The 14621-nt window shown below is 40.6% G+C and overlaps 1 protein-coding gene across 9 annotated transcripts in view; it reads left to right on the plus strand.

Annotated features, from left to right (window-relative positions):
- ccser2a (coiled-coil serine-rich protein 2a) overlaps positions 1–14621 on the plus strand; it is a 120829-nt gene that overhangs the window by 98928 nt on the left and 7280 nt on the right. For 2 of the 9 annotated variants that reach the window (XM_062059249.1, XM_062059250.1), the window contains exons 11-12: positions 1477–1549; positions 9256–9295. The exons of 5 other annotated variants lie outside the window; for them this stretch is intronic. In XM_062059249.1, coding sequence (XP_061915233.1) covers positions 1477–1549; positions 9256–9295 — 113 coding nt within the window. The remainder of the gene's footprint in view (positions 1–1476; positions 1550–9255; positions 9296–14621) is intronic. 2 more of the 9 variants (XM_062059251.1, XM_062059252.1) reach the window with 1 other exon arrangement.

The raw sequence follows: 14621 nt of genomic DNA on the forward strand, positions 1-14621 counted from the left end.
CCGTGTGCTCTATGGTTTGTAAGTTTTACAATATAACTAAAACAATTCTTACTTACTAAAGCGTCCCGTGTGTGATGTCTGTAGGAGTGTTTTCATGCATATTTGTACGTGCTATCGTGATGTAATGTAGCCAGCGTCGTTAGCATTAGCGAATATGCTAACAGGTGTATGGGTGTCTGTGTTTTTATTATTAACTTACAATGGCATTCTTTTTGTATTGTTTCAGTTTCACAAATTCATAAAAAAGTCACCGTGGAGTTATTGAGTCTGTTTATCTGATTGGAGATCTAGCTTGGGTCCATGAAGATGACTTCTGTTTTGTTTTATCAGCCGTTTTACTGCCTTGTTACAGACACTGTTTGGAAACAATTAATGTATGGTATTTAACATTTATAAAGTCTTTCATACCCATATATGTTCCAGTGCGGATAATGTATGTAAAAATATTAATTTATTCTAAAATTTGGCGGGTGTGGCTTAAATACCCGTGTGCTCTATGGTTTGTAAGTTTTACAATATAACTAAAACAATTCTTACTTACTAAAGCGTCCCGTCTGTGATGTCTGTAGGAGTGTTCCCATGCATATTTGTACGTGCTACTGTGATGTAATGTAGCTAGCATTGTTAACTTTAGTGAATATGCTAACACGTTTACGAGTGCCTGTGTTAGTATTATTACCTTATAATGGCATTCTTTGTGTACTGTTCCAGTTTCACAAATTCACAAAAAAGTCACCGTGGAGTTATTGAGTCTGTTTAGGTGATTGGAGAGCTAGCTTGGGTCCATGAAGATGACTTCTGTTTTGTTTTATCAGCCGTTTTACTGCCTTGTTACAGACACTGTTTGGAAACAATTAATGTATGTAAATAAACATTTATAAAGTATGTTCCAGTGCAGCTAATGTATGTAAAAATAGAAATGTATTAGAAAATTTGGTGGGTGTGGCTTAAACATATCTTGTAAATGAGGGTATTGAGAATGAAGAGCCAGACCACAGTGTTGTGTTGATGGCTTCAATCCCTGCAAGTAATTAATTTACTGGCCTTTAAGGTCACATCCGTGTGTGTTGTCATTAAAAGTCGGCGCACACACACACATCCCGTGATGGATGAAACATTTCTCCCTCAGCTTGTGCCAGCTGTCATGTCCGCCGTGCGCCTGACAGGTGGAGTGGTGCTGCGGACAAAAGGCAGCACGCCTGACTTCATGCGTTCACAGAGGAGATGTTTGGCGTCATGTCCAGTGTCACGCATGAAGAAGTTACAGGACCACTGGTGTTGTGTGTGTGTGTGTGTGTGTGTGTGTGTGTGTGTGTGTGTGTGTGTGTGTGTGTGTGTGTGTGTGTGTGTGTGTGTGTGTGTGTGTGTGTGTGTGTGTGTGTGTGTGTGTGTGTGTGTGTGTGTGTGCGCCTAAGGGTTAAACGTGGGAGTGTGTGTGTGTGTGTTTGTCATGCTTTGTGTTTTCTCTCTGCGTAGGGTGTGCTGCCCACCCCGTGGCAGACACAGCAGCAGGCCTCGATCTTACCCAGCATGCACCAGTGCAGACAGAGTGAGTCACTAACAACGCTTTGCTGCTTATTGCTGCCATCTTTTCACTAAACTTTATTTCGTCAGCCATTTCTCTCTCCATTTGTCTTCTTGCTGTAACTTTATTCCTGCATGCTCCTTCTTCTCAACCTCGCCCAAATCATTCAGCAGGACTGTGCCCATGCAACTCTTTCACTTACCGCAACGATATCAGCACAAATCATACCCGCTGTTAGCATTTTGTCGTATCGCTTACGAGTAAACACGCTGCAGGGCTGCTTGGATCGCACATTAAATCTCACAGGAGTAAACACGTGCTTGTATCGCACATGATATCGCACACAAGCAAACATGCTGCGGGACTGTTTGTATCGCACATTATGTCACGCACACGTAAACACGCTGCAGGGCTGCGTGTATCGCACATGATATCGCACACGAGTAAACACGCTGCAGGACTGCTTGTATCGCACATGATATCGCACACGAGTATACACGATTCAGGGCTGCTTCTATTGCACATGATATCACACACAAGTAAACACTGCGGGGATGCTTGTATCACACATGATATCGCACACGAGTAAACACGCTGCAGGGTTGCTTGTATCGCACATGATATTGCACACAAGTAAACATGCTGCAGGACTGCTTGTATCGCACATGATATCACACACAAGTAAACACGCTGCAGGACTGCTTGTATCGCACATGATATCGCACACACGCAAACATGCTGCAGGACTGCTTGTATTGCACATTATATCGCACACACACAAACACGCTGCATGGCTGCTTGTATCGCACATTATATCACACACGAGTAAACACGCTGCAGGGCTGCTTGTATCGCACATGATATCGCACATAAGTAAACACGCTGCGGGGCTGCTTGTATCACACATGATATCACACACGTGTAAACATGCTGCAGGGCTGCTTGTATTGCCCATGATATCACACACGAGTAAACACGCAGCGGGGATGCTTGTATCGCACATGATATCACACACGAGTAAACACACTGCAGGATTGCTTGTATCGCACATGTAATCACACACTAGTAAACTTGCTGCGGGGCTGCTTGTGATATCACACACAAGTAAACACGCTGCAAAGCTGCTTGTATCGCACATGATATCACACACAACCAAACATGCTGCGGGACTGCTTGTATCGCACATGATATCGCGCACACGTAAACACGCTGCGGGGCTGCTTGTATCGCACATGATATTGCACACGAGTAAACACGCTGCGGGGCTGCTTGTATCGCACATGATATCGCACAGAAGTAAACACGCTGCGGGGCTGCTTGTATCACACATGATATCACACACGTGTAAACATGCTGCAGGGCTGCTTGTATTGCACATGATATTACACACGAGTAAACACGCAGCGGGGCTGCTTGTATCGCACATGATATCACACACGAGTAAACACACTGCAGGACTGCTTGTATCGCACATGTAATCACACACTAGTAAACTTGCTGCGGGGCTGCTTGTGATATCACACACAAGTAAACGCACTGCATGGCTGCTTGTATCGCACATGATATCGCACACGAGTAAACACGCTGCTGGGCTGCTTGTATTGCACATGATATCGTACACACGTAAACCCGCTGCAGGACTGCTTGTATCGCACATGATATCACACACAAGTAAACACGCTGCAGGACTGCTTGTATCGCACATGATATCACACACAAGTAAACACGCTGCAGGACTGCTTGTACCGCACATGATATCACACACAAGTAAACACGCTGCAGGATTGCTTGTATCGCACATGATATCACACACAAGTAAACACGCTGCAGGATTGCTTGTATCGCACATGATATCACACACAAGTAAACCCGCTGCAGGACTGATTGTATCGCAAATGATATCACACACAAGTAAACACGCTGCAGGATTGCTTGTATTGCACATGATATCACACACAAGTAAACCCGCTGCAGGACTGCTTGTATCGCACATGATATCACACACAAGTAAACCCGCTGCAGGACTGCTTGTATCGCACATGATATCACACACAAGTAAACACGCTGCAGGACTGCTTGTATCACACGAGTAAACACGCTGCAGAGCTGCTTGTATCGGACATGATATCGCACACAAGTAAACCCGCTGCAGGACTGCTTGTATCGCACATGATATCACACACAAGTAAACACACTGCAGGACTGCTTGTATCGCACATGATGTCACACACAAGTAAACACGCTGCAGGACTGCTTGTATCGCACATGATATCACACACAAGTAAACACGCTGCAGGACTGCTTGTATCGCACATGATATCACACACAAGTAAACACGCTGCAGGACTGCTTGTATCGCACATGATATCACACACAAGTAAACACGCTGCAGGACTGCTTGTATCGCACATGATATCACACACAAGTAAACACGCTGCAGGACTGCTTGTATCGCACATGATATCACACACAAGTAAACACGCTGCAGGACTGCTTGTATCGCACATGATATCACACACAAGTAAACACGCTGCAGGACTGCTTGTATCGCACATGATATCACACACAAGTAAACACGCTGCAGGACTGCTTGTATCACACGAGTAAACACGCTGCAGAGCTGCTTGTATCGGACATGATATCGCACACAAGTAAACCCGCTGCAGGACTGCTTGTATCGCACATGATATCACACACAAGTAAACACACTGCAGGACTGCTTGTATCGCACATGATGTCACACACAAGTAAACACGCTGCAGGACTGCTTGTATGTCACATGATATCACACACAAGTAAACACGCTGCAGGACTGCTTGTATCGCACATGATATCACACACAAGTAAACACGCTGCAGGACTGCTTGTATCGCACATGATATCACACACAAGTAAACACGCTGCAGGACTGCTTGTATCGCACATGATATCACACACAAGTAAACACGCTGCAGGACTGCTTGTATCGCACATGATATCACACACAAGTAAACACGCTGCAGGACTGCTTGTATCGCACATGATATCACACACAAGTAAACACGCTGCAGGACTGCTTGTATCGCACATGATATCACACACAAGTAAACACGCTGCAGGACTGCATGTATCCCACATGATATGACACATAAGTAAACACTCTGCAGGGCAGCTTGTAACACACATGATATCACACACGAGTAAACACTCTGCAGGGCAGCTTGTAACACACATGATATCGCACACAAGTAAACACTCTGCAGGGCAGCTTGTAACACACATGATATCACACACAAGTAAACATGCTGCAGGACTGCTTGTATCACACATGATATCACACACAAGTAAACACGCTGCAGGACTGCTTGTATCGCACATGATATCACACACAAGTAAACCCGCTGCAGGACTGCTTGTATCGCACATGATATCACACACAAGTAAGCACACTGCAGGACTGCTTGTATCGCACATGATATCACACACGAGTAAACACGCTGCAGGACTGCTTGTATCACACGAGTAAACACGCTGCAGGGCTGCTTGTATCGGACATGATATCGCACACAATTAAACCCGCTGCAGGACTGCTTGTATCGCACATGATATCACACACAAGTAAACACGCTGCAGGACTGCTTGTATCACACGAGTAAACACGCTGCAGAGCTGCTTGTATCGGACATGATATCGCACACAAGTAAACCCGCTGCAGGACTGCTTGTATCGCACATGTTAGAAGTGCAGCAGTTGAATGTAATATAATTTATATCGCTGATACGGGAACATGATCCAAGATATCAGATCAATACACACAGTGAGTGTTATTATTACAAGGTAGTTGCTGACAGAGTGGATGTAGTTTCAGTCCTCATAGAGCACGTCTACATCACACACTACATGCTGTGGTCACACAGGAAGTGGACCATTAAATGGCAGGAAATGTGAGACAAAGAGAAACCCACGCTGTGCTCTTCTCATCACACCTTTGAGTCAGCAGTGGGGGTGAAATAAGCGCGACTCATTGTTGATGAACACTCAGCTTTATGTCATCACTGTCCAGTACTCTTCTCTTCTGTGATGTACTCTTCTCTTTTTGTATCTGCTCACACTTTTTTTGGCAACTGAATGTTCTTGACCAGCAGCACCTTGTACAAACCCCGCTTCCATATGAGTTGGGAAATGGTGTTAGATGTAAATATAAACGGAATACAATGATTTGCAAATCCTTTTCAAGTTGAATATGCTACAAAGACAACATATTTGATGTCCTAACTGATAAACTTTTTTTTTTGTGTGCAAATAATCATTAACTTTAGAATTTGATGCCTGCAACATGTTTCAAAAAAGCTGGCACAAGTGGCAAAAAAGAGTGACAAAGTTGAGGAATGCTCATCAAACACTTATTTGGAACATCCCACAGGTGTGCAGGCTAATTGGGAACAGGTGGGTGCCATGACTGGGTATAAAAACAGCTTCCCAAAAAATGCTCAGTCTTTCACAAGAAAGGATGGGGCGAGGTACACCACTTTGTCCACAACTGCCTGAGCAAATAGTCAAACAGTTTAAGAACAACGTTTCTCAAAGTGAAATTGCAAGAAATTTAGGGATTTCAACATCTACGGTCCATAATATCATCAAAAGGTTCAGAGAATCAGGAGAAATCACTCCACGTAAGCAGCATGGCCGGAAACCAACATTGAATGACCGTGACCTTCCATCCCTCAGACGGCACTGTATCAAAAACCGACATCAATCTCTAAAGGATATCACCACATGGGCTCAGGAACACTTCAGAAAACCACTGTCACTAAATACATTTGGTCGCTACATCTGTAAGTGCAAGTTAAAACTCTACTATGCGAAGCGAAAGCCATTTATCAACAACACCCAGAAACGCCGCCGGCTTCTCTGGGCCCGAGATCATCTAAGATGGACTCATGCAAAGTGGAAAAGTGTTCTGTGGTCTGACGAGTCCGCATTTCAAATTGTTTTTGGAAATATTCGACATCGTGTCATCCGGACCAAAGGGAAAGCGAACCATCCAGACTGTTATCGACGCAAAGTGTAAAAGCCAGCATGTGTGATGGTATGGGGGTGTATTAGTGCCCAAGGCATGGGTAACTTACACATCTGTGAAGGCACCATTCTTGCTGACAGGTACATACAGCTTTTGGAACAACATATGCTGCCATGTAAGCGCCATCTTTTTCATGGACGCCCCTGCTTATTTCAGCAAGACAATGCCAAGCCACATTCAGCACGTGTTACAACAGCGCGGTTTCACACAAAAAAGAGTGCGGGTACTTTCCTGGCCCGCCTGCAGTCCAGACCTGTCTCCCATGGAAAATGTGTGGCGCATTATGAAGCCTAAAATACGACAGCGGAGACCCCCGGACTGTTGAACGACTGAAGCTCTACATAAAACAAGAATGGGAAAGAATTCCACTTTCAAAGCTTCAACAATTAGTTTCCTCAGTTCCCAATCGTTTACTGAGTGTTGTTAAAAGGAAAGGCCATGTAACACAGTGGTGAACATGCCCTTTCCCAACTACTTTGGCACGTGTTGCAGCCATGAAATTCTAAGTTACTGATTATTTGCAAACAAAAATAAAGTTTATGGGTTTGAACATCAAATATGTTGTCTTTGTAGCGCATTCAACTGAATATGGCTTGAAAAGGATTTGCAAATCATTGTATTCCGTTCATATTTTTGCATCTAACACAATTTCCCAACTCATATGGAAACGGGGTTTGTATAAGTGCAATCGTGTGTGTGCACTTCCTGTTATCACTACTTACACTTCCTGTTATCACTTCTTACACTTCCTGTCACTTCCTGTTATCACTTCATACATTCATGTCACTTCCTGTTTTCACTTCTTACATCCATGCCACTTCCTGTTATCACTTCTTACATCCATGTCACTTCCTGTTATCACTACTTACACTTCCTTGTTATCACTTCTTACACTTCCTGTCACTTCCTGTTATCACTTCCTGTTATCACTTCTTACATCCATGTCACTTCCTGTTATCACTTCTTACATTCATGTCACTTCCTGTTATCACTTCTTACATCCATGCCACTTCCTGTTATCACTTCTTACATCCATGTCACTTCCTGTTATCACTACTTACACTTCCTGTTATCACTTCTTACACTTCCTGTCACTTCCTGTTATCACTTCATACATTCATGTCACTTCCTGTTATCACTTCCTACATCCATGCCACTTCCTGTTATCACTTCTTACATCCATGTCACTTCCTGTTATCACTACTTACACTTCCTGTTATCACTTCTTACACTTCCTGTCACTTCCTGTTATCACTTCATACATTCATGTCACTTCCTGTTATCACTTCTTACATCCATGCCACTTCCTGTTATCACTTCTTACATCCATGCCACTTCCTGTTATCACTTCTTACATCCATGTCACTTCCTGTTATCACTACTTACACTTCCTGTTATCACTTCTTACACTTCCTGTCACTTCCTGTTATCACTTCATACATTCATGTCACTTCCTGTTATCACTTCCTACATCCATGCCACTTCCTGTTATCACTTCTTACATCCATGTCACTTCCTGTTATCACTACTTACACTTCCTGTTATCACTTCTTACACTTCCTGTCACTTCCTGTTATCACTTCATACATTCATGTCACTTCCTGTTATCACTTCTTACATCCATGCCACTTCCTGTTATCACTTCTTACATCCATGCCACTTCCTGTTATCACTTCTTACATCCATGTCACTTCCTGTTATCACTACTTACACTTCCTGTTATCACTTCTTACACTTCCTGTCACTTCCTGTTATCGCTTCATACATTCATGTCACTTCCTGTTATCACTTCCTACATCCATGCCACTTCCTGTTATCACTTCTTACATCCGTGTCACTTCCTGTTATCACTACTTACACTTCCTGTTATCACTTCTTACACTTTCTGTCACTTCCTGTTATCACTTCTTACACTTCCTGTCACTTTCCGTTATCACTTCTTACATCCATGTCACTTCCTGTTATCACTTCTTACATTCATGTCACTTCCTGTTATCACTTCTTACATTCATGCCACTTCCTGTTATCACTTCTTACATCCATGCCACTTCCTGTTATCACTTCTTACATCCATGTCACTTCCTGTTATCACTACTTACACTTCCTGTTATCACTTCTTACACTTCCTGTCACTTCCTGTTATCACTTCTTACACTTCCTGTCACTTCCTGTTATCACTTCTTACATCCATGCCACTTCCTGTTATCACTTCTTACGTCCATGTTACTTCCTGTTATCACTTCTTACATTAATGCCAGCTTCACTGAATATGCAAATGAGCTGTGGCTTCACACCACCTCTGACTTGCTCATATTTCCAAACAATATGTTCCATTAGAAGTAAGAATAATCGGTTCCAGGGTCAAACTGCAGCCAGCCATAATTCTGTAGTGAAAAAGTGTTATTTATTATGTGTTGAACGCTTCATAAGCGTAAGAGGAAGTCAGCAAACATTAACAAGAATGCACAGTGTGACTCCAACTGCTGTGTGTGTGCGTGTGTGTGTGTGTGTGTGTGTGTGTGTGTGTGTGTGTGTGTGTGTGTGTGTGTGTGTGTGTGTGTGTGTGTGTGTGTGTGTGTGTGTGTGTGTGTTTGTTTGTGTGTTTGTGTGCGTGCCTCTCTTTTCTCCCGGTCATGCTCCCTCCCTGCCCACACGTAATAACTGTGGCCAGGCGTGGAGCCGCTGATGCAGTACTTGACTGAGCAGCCATGGTACAGTAGAAGTTCGAGCATGCTCTTCTTTTTCTTGTCGCATGCTTCCGTCTTCAGGTCGCACTGACATGCTTCCTCTTCTTATTTCCTTCTGTTGGCTCGCCGTTTTTGTGTCTTGATTTGAAGCAAGTGGACTGCAAGGACAAAAGTATTGGGACGCACCCTAGATACTGACAATAGAAGGAAAGGTGGAGTTCCCATCAGTCCCCGTGCTACTTCCTGTTAGATGTTGGTGTCTGCACGTTAGCTTCTTCCACACCAAACTCATCCAGGTACAGGTGTGTCCCATGACTTTTGTCCATACATGCCATGTCCTTTATTTCTTGTCAGCACAATGCATGACGTGTCATTTATTAAAAAATGGAACCCCAGATGTCCATGACAAAACTTAGCAAATCTTAATTTAAAATTTTTACATTTATTTTTCATTATTCCTTTTTTTTTTAAGTATTTTTTTTTGTGCATGTTTTGGATTTTGTTATTCTTTATTTTAAATATAATTCTTATTTTTCGTTCTAATCCAGCAGTTCTTGCTCAAACTTTCAGAGCATGCAGATTTTGAACGTATAAAAGTCAGTATTATATCATTTGATAACATGAAAACATAACTAATTCATATTCAATGAAATGAGAAAAAGTATCTAAATTAATCATTTGTGTTAATGTCGTAATAATTAACTTTATTAAAAAAAAACTGTAAATAATTTGGACGTATCACATTTATTAGTTTTTTTATTAAATATTTTAAATTAATAAATTATATAAATAAAAAAGTTTGCTAAAATATATAAAACCACAATTTTAACAAAATATTTGAACATATTAAATATTCTGTAAAATTGTCATAATATTTGTATTCAATAACTTATGAAATTTTATCAGATAAACAAATTACTCTTATGATTTTAGTTAAATATTTAAAATAACTAGATTTAGTTAAAATTTCAAATTAATTTATTTAATAAAATATCAAAATTATTTTTATGAACAAATCATTTATTTAGATTTTTTAATCTAATATTTAAAATAATAAATAAAAGTACCAATTTTGCCTTAAATATTTTTTTGCAAACATTTTAAATGTTGATTCACTTTATCCAATAAAATAAAATATGCAATAGCATAAATGAATAAAGTTCATTACATTACATTTGTAATTAAATATTTACAATCATAAATACATTGAGCCTGCGATGAGGTGGCGTCTTGTCCAGGGTGTACCCCGCCTTCCGCCCAATTGTAGCTGAGATAGGCTCCAGCGGCCCAACCCCCCCCCCCCCCCCCACCCCCGCGACCCCTAAGGGAAAAGCGGTAGAAAATGGATAGATTGATGGAAATACGTTGAGCTAAAATGTCAAATTCAATTTACACTTGTGCATGAAATAAGTAAATTATATGAAAATAAAAATGTTTTCTAAAATATATCCATTCACAATTTTAACAAAATATTTGAACATATACTTAAATATTTTGTAAAAATTTCATTATTTTTATTTAATAACATATGACATTTTATCAGATAAACAAAGGACAGTTATGATTTTAATTAAATATTTAAAATACGATTTTTCTAAAATGTGTCATTTTATTCAATAAAATATCACAATTATTTATTTATATTTTTTATCAAATATTTAAAATAATAAATAGAAGTATCAATTTTTCATAACATATTTTTTTGCTAAACTTTTAAGTGTTAATTCACTTTATCCAATAAAATACAATATGCAATACCTTTATGAAAATACAAATGTTTGCTAAAATATATAAATTCACAATTTTAACAAAATATTTGAACATATATTTAAATATTTTGTCATTGTTTTTATTTAATAACATACCTACAACATATTATCAGATTAACAAATGACATTTATGATTTTAAATAAAAATTTTATTCAATAAAATATCAAAATTATTTACATGAACAAATAATGTATTTAGATTTGTAATCAAATATATAAAATAATAAATAGAAGTACCATTGTCTGCTCAAATATTTTTTTGCAAAAATGTTAGTTCACTTTATCCAATAAAATACAACATGCAATAGTAATTAAATATTCAAAATCATCATTTCAATTTAGGCCTATCCATTTGGAAAATAAAAAGTTTTGCTTGTTTGTCAAATCGACACGTTGTTGGGGGAGTAAAAATATATCACAATGATATTTGTGTGACGCCATTGTTGTAATTGTCTTATTAGAATTGAATGACAAGTTTTCAACGACTGCCTCGGAGTGGTTGAGTTTGTAAATGTTCATAGTGAGATGAGAAAATGTTCCAAGAGAAGACGTGTCATTCAGACAATTATTGACCGTACGTGTTCTCACGCCCGAATCACCTTTTCCACCAGCATCTAGAAACACCACGGTCGTCTAATCCAGCTTGGAAATGGAGTGGCACCACATTAGTGTGCTCGTATGATGATGGTGATGATGATGATGATGACACTCTGCTCCTAAACAGTGGAATATTTATTTTCCAATCCAATACAATCTACTTTATTTGTATAGCATATTTTGTCTTATTCAGATTTGTATGGCAAAGGCCATTTTTGTTTTTTAATTTTCTCAACACTGATAAAAAGCTGGGGGATGAAATGGGTCTTAAAATGATGTCCTCCTCCTCCTCCTCATTGTTTGTTTTTTTGTAGTCAGGCGCTCACTGTGTTTGCCAGTAATGTGCAGCAGCCGGCAAATAATAATAAGCAACGTTGCTGTACCACACGTACTGGAGAGGCTATAAATACGTGCAGCTAACAACTGTTCTGTCACATTTAGAACAGCAATGTTCCAATTTGACATCAATTATACATTTTATTTTATTTTTTCCTCAGACTAGAGTTGAGCGCTACACCGCCACCAATAAAGGACCTGTACAAGTACATGTTTGTACCAAGAGGAGTGTGGGGACATTTAGTAATACATGTTGGTACCAAGAGGGGTGTGAGGGCATTTAGTAATACATGTTGGTACCAAGAGGAGTGTGGGGGCATTTAGTAATACATGTTGGTACCAAGAGGAGTGTGGGGACATTTAGTAATACATGTTGGTACCAACAGGAGTGTGGGGGCATTTAGTAATACATTTTGGTACCAAGAGGAATGTGGGGGCATTTAGTAATACATGTTGGTACCAAGAGGAGTGTGGGGACATTTAGTAATACATGTTGGTACCAAGAGGAGTGTGGGGACATTTAGTAATACATGTTGGTACCAAGAGGACTGGGGGCATTTAGTAATACATGTTGGTACCAAGAGGAGTGTGGGGACATTTAGTAATACATGTTGGTACCAAGAGGAGTGTGGGGGCATTTAGTAATACATGTTGGTACCAAGAGGAGTGTGGGTACATTTAGTAATACATGTTGGTACCAAGAGGAGTGTGAGGGCATTTAGTAATACATGTTGGTACCAAGAGGAGGGCGTTTAGTAATACATGTTGGTACCAAGAGGAGTGTGGGGGCATTTAGTAATACATGTTGGTACCAAGAGGAGTGTGGGGACATTTAGTAATACATGTTGGTACCAAGAGGAGTGTGGGGACCTTTAGTAATACATGTTGGTACCAAAAAGAGTGTAGGGACATTTAGTAATACATGTTGGTACCAAGAGGAGGGCGTTTAGTAATACATGTTGGTACCAAGAGGAGTGTGGGGGCATTTAGTAATACATGTTGGTACCAAGAGGACTGTGGGGACATTTAGTAATACATGTTGGTACCAAGAGGAGTGTGGGTACATTTAGTAATACATGTTGGTACCAAAAAGAGTGTAGGGACATTTAGTAATACATGTTGGTACCAAGAGGAGGGCGTTTAGTAATACATGTTGGTACCAAGAGGAGTGTGGGGGCATTTAGTAATACATGTTGGTACCAAGAGGACTGTGGGGACATTTAGTAATACATGTTGGTACCAAGAGGAGTGTGGGGGCATTTAGTAATACATGTTGGTACCAAGAGGAGGGCGTTTAGTAATACATGTTGGTACCAAGAGGAGTGTGGGGGCATTTAGTAATACATGTTGGTACCAAGAGGAGTGTGGGGACATTTAGTAATACATATTGGTACCAAGAGTGTGGGGACATTTAGTAATACATGTTGGTACCAAGAGGAGTGTGGAGACATTTAGTAATACATGTTGGTACAAAGAGGAGTGTGGGTACATTTAGTAATACATGTTGGTACCAAGAAGAGTGTGGGGACATTTAGTAATACATGTTGGTACCAAGAGGACTGTGGGGGCATTTAGTAATACATGTTGGTACCAGGAGGAGTGTGGGGACATTTAGTAATACATGTTGGTACCAAGAGGAGTGTGGGTACATTTAGTAATACATGTTGGTACCAAGAAGAGTGTGGGGGCATTTAGTAATACATGTTGGTACCAAGAGGACTGTGGAGACATTTAGTAATACATGTTGGTACCAAGAGGAGTGTGGGGGCATTTAGTAATACATGTTGGTACCAAGAGGAGGGCGTTTAGTAATACATGTTGGTACCAAGAGGAGTGTGGGGACATTTAGTAATACATGTTGGTACCAAGAGGAGTGTGGGGACATTTAGTAATACATGTTGGTACCAAGAGGAGCGTGAGGGCATTTAGTAATACATGTTGGTACCAAGAGGAGGGCGTTTAGTAATACATGTTGGTACCAAGAGGAATGTGGGGGCATTTAGTAATACATGTTGGTACCAAGAGGACTGTGGGGGCATTTAGTAATACATGTTGGTACTAAGAGGAGTGTGGGGACATTTAGTAATACATGTTGGTACCAAGAGGAGCGTGGGGGCATTTAGTAATACATGTTGGTACCAAGAGGACTGTGGGGGCATTTAGTAATACATGTTGGTACCAGGAGGAGTGTGGGGACATTTAGTAATACATGTTGGTACCAAGAGGAGTGTGGGTACATTTAGTAATACATGTTGGTACCAAGAAGAGTGTGGGGGCATTTAGTAATACATGTTGGTACCAAGAGGACTGTGGAGACATTTAGTAATACATGTTGGTACCAAGAGGAGTGTGGGGGCATTTAGTAATACATGTTGGTACCAAGAGGAGGGCGTTTAGTAATACATGTTGGTACCAAGAGGAGTGTGGGGACATTTAGTAATACATGTTGGTACCAAGAGGAGTGTGGGGACATTTAGTAATACATGTTGGTACCAAGAGGAGCGTGAGGGCATTTAGTAATACATGTTGGTACCAAGAGGAGGGCGTTTAGTAATACATGTTGGTACCAAGAGGAATGTGGGGGCATTTAGTAATACATGTTGGTACCAAGAGGACTGTGGGGGCATTTAGTAATACATGTTGGTACT

Source organism: Entelurus aequoreus, linkage group LG09 (assembly GCF_033978785.1).
Source record: "Entelurus aequoreus isolate RoL-2023_Sb linkage group LG09, RoL_Eaeq_v1.1, whole genome shotgun sequence".
Taxonomy (NCBI): domain Eukaryota; kingdom Metazoa; phylum Chordata; class Actinopteri; order Syngnathiformes; family Syngnathidae; genus Entelurus; species Entelurus aequoreus.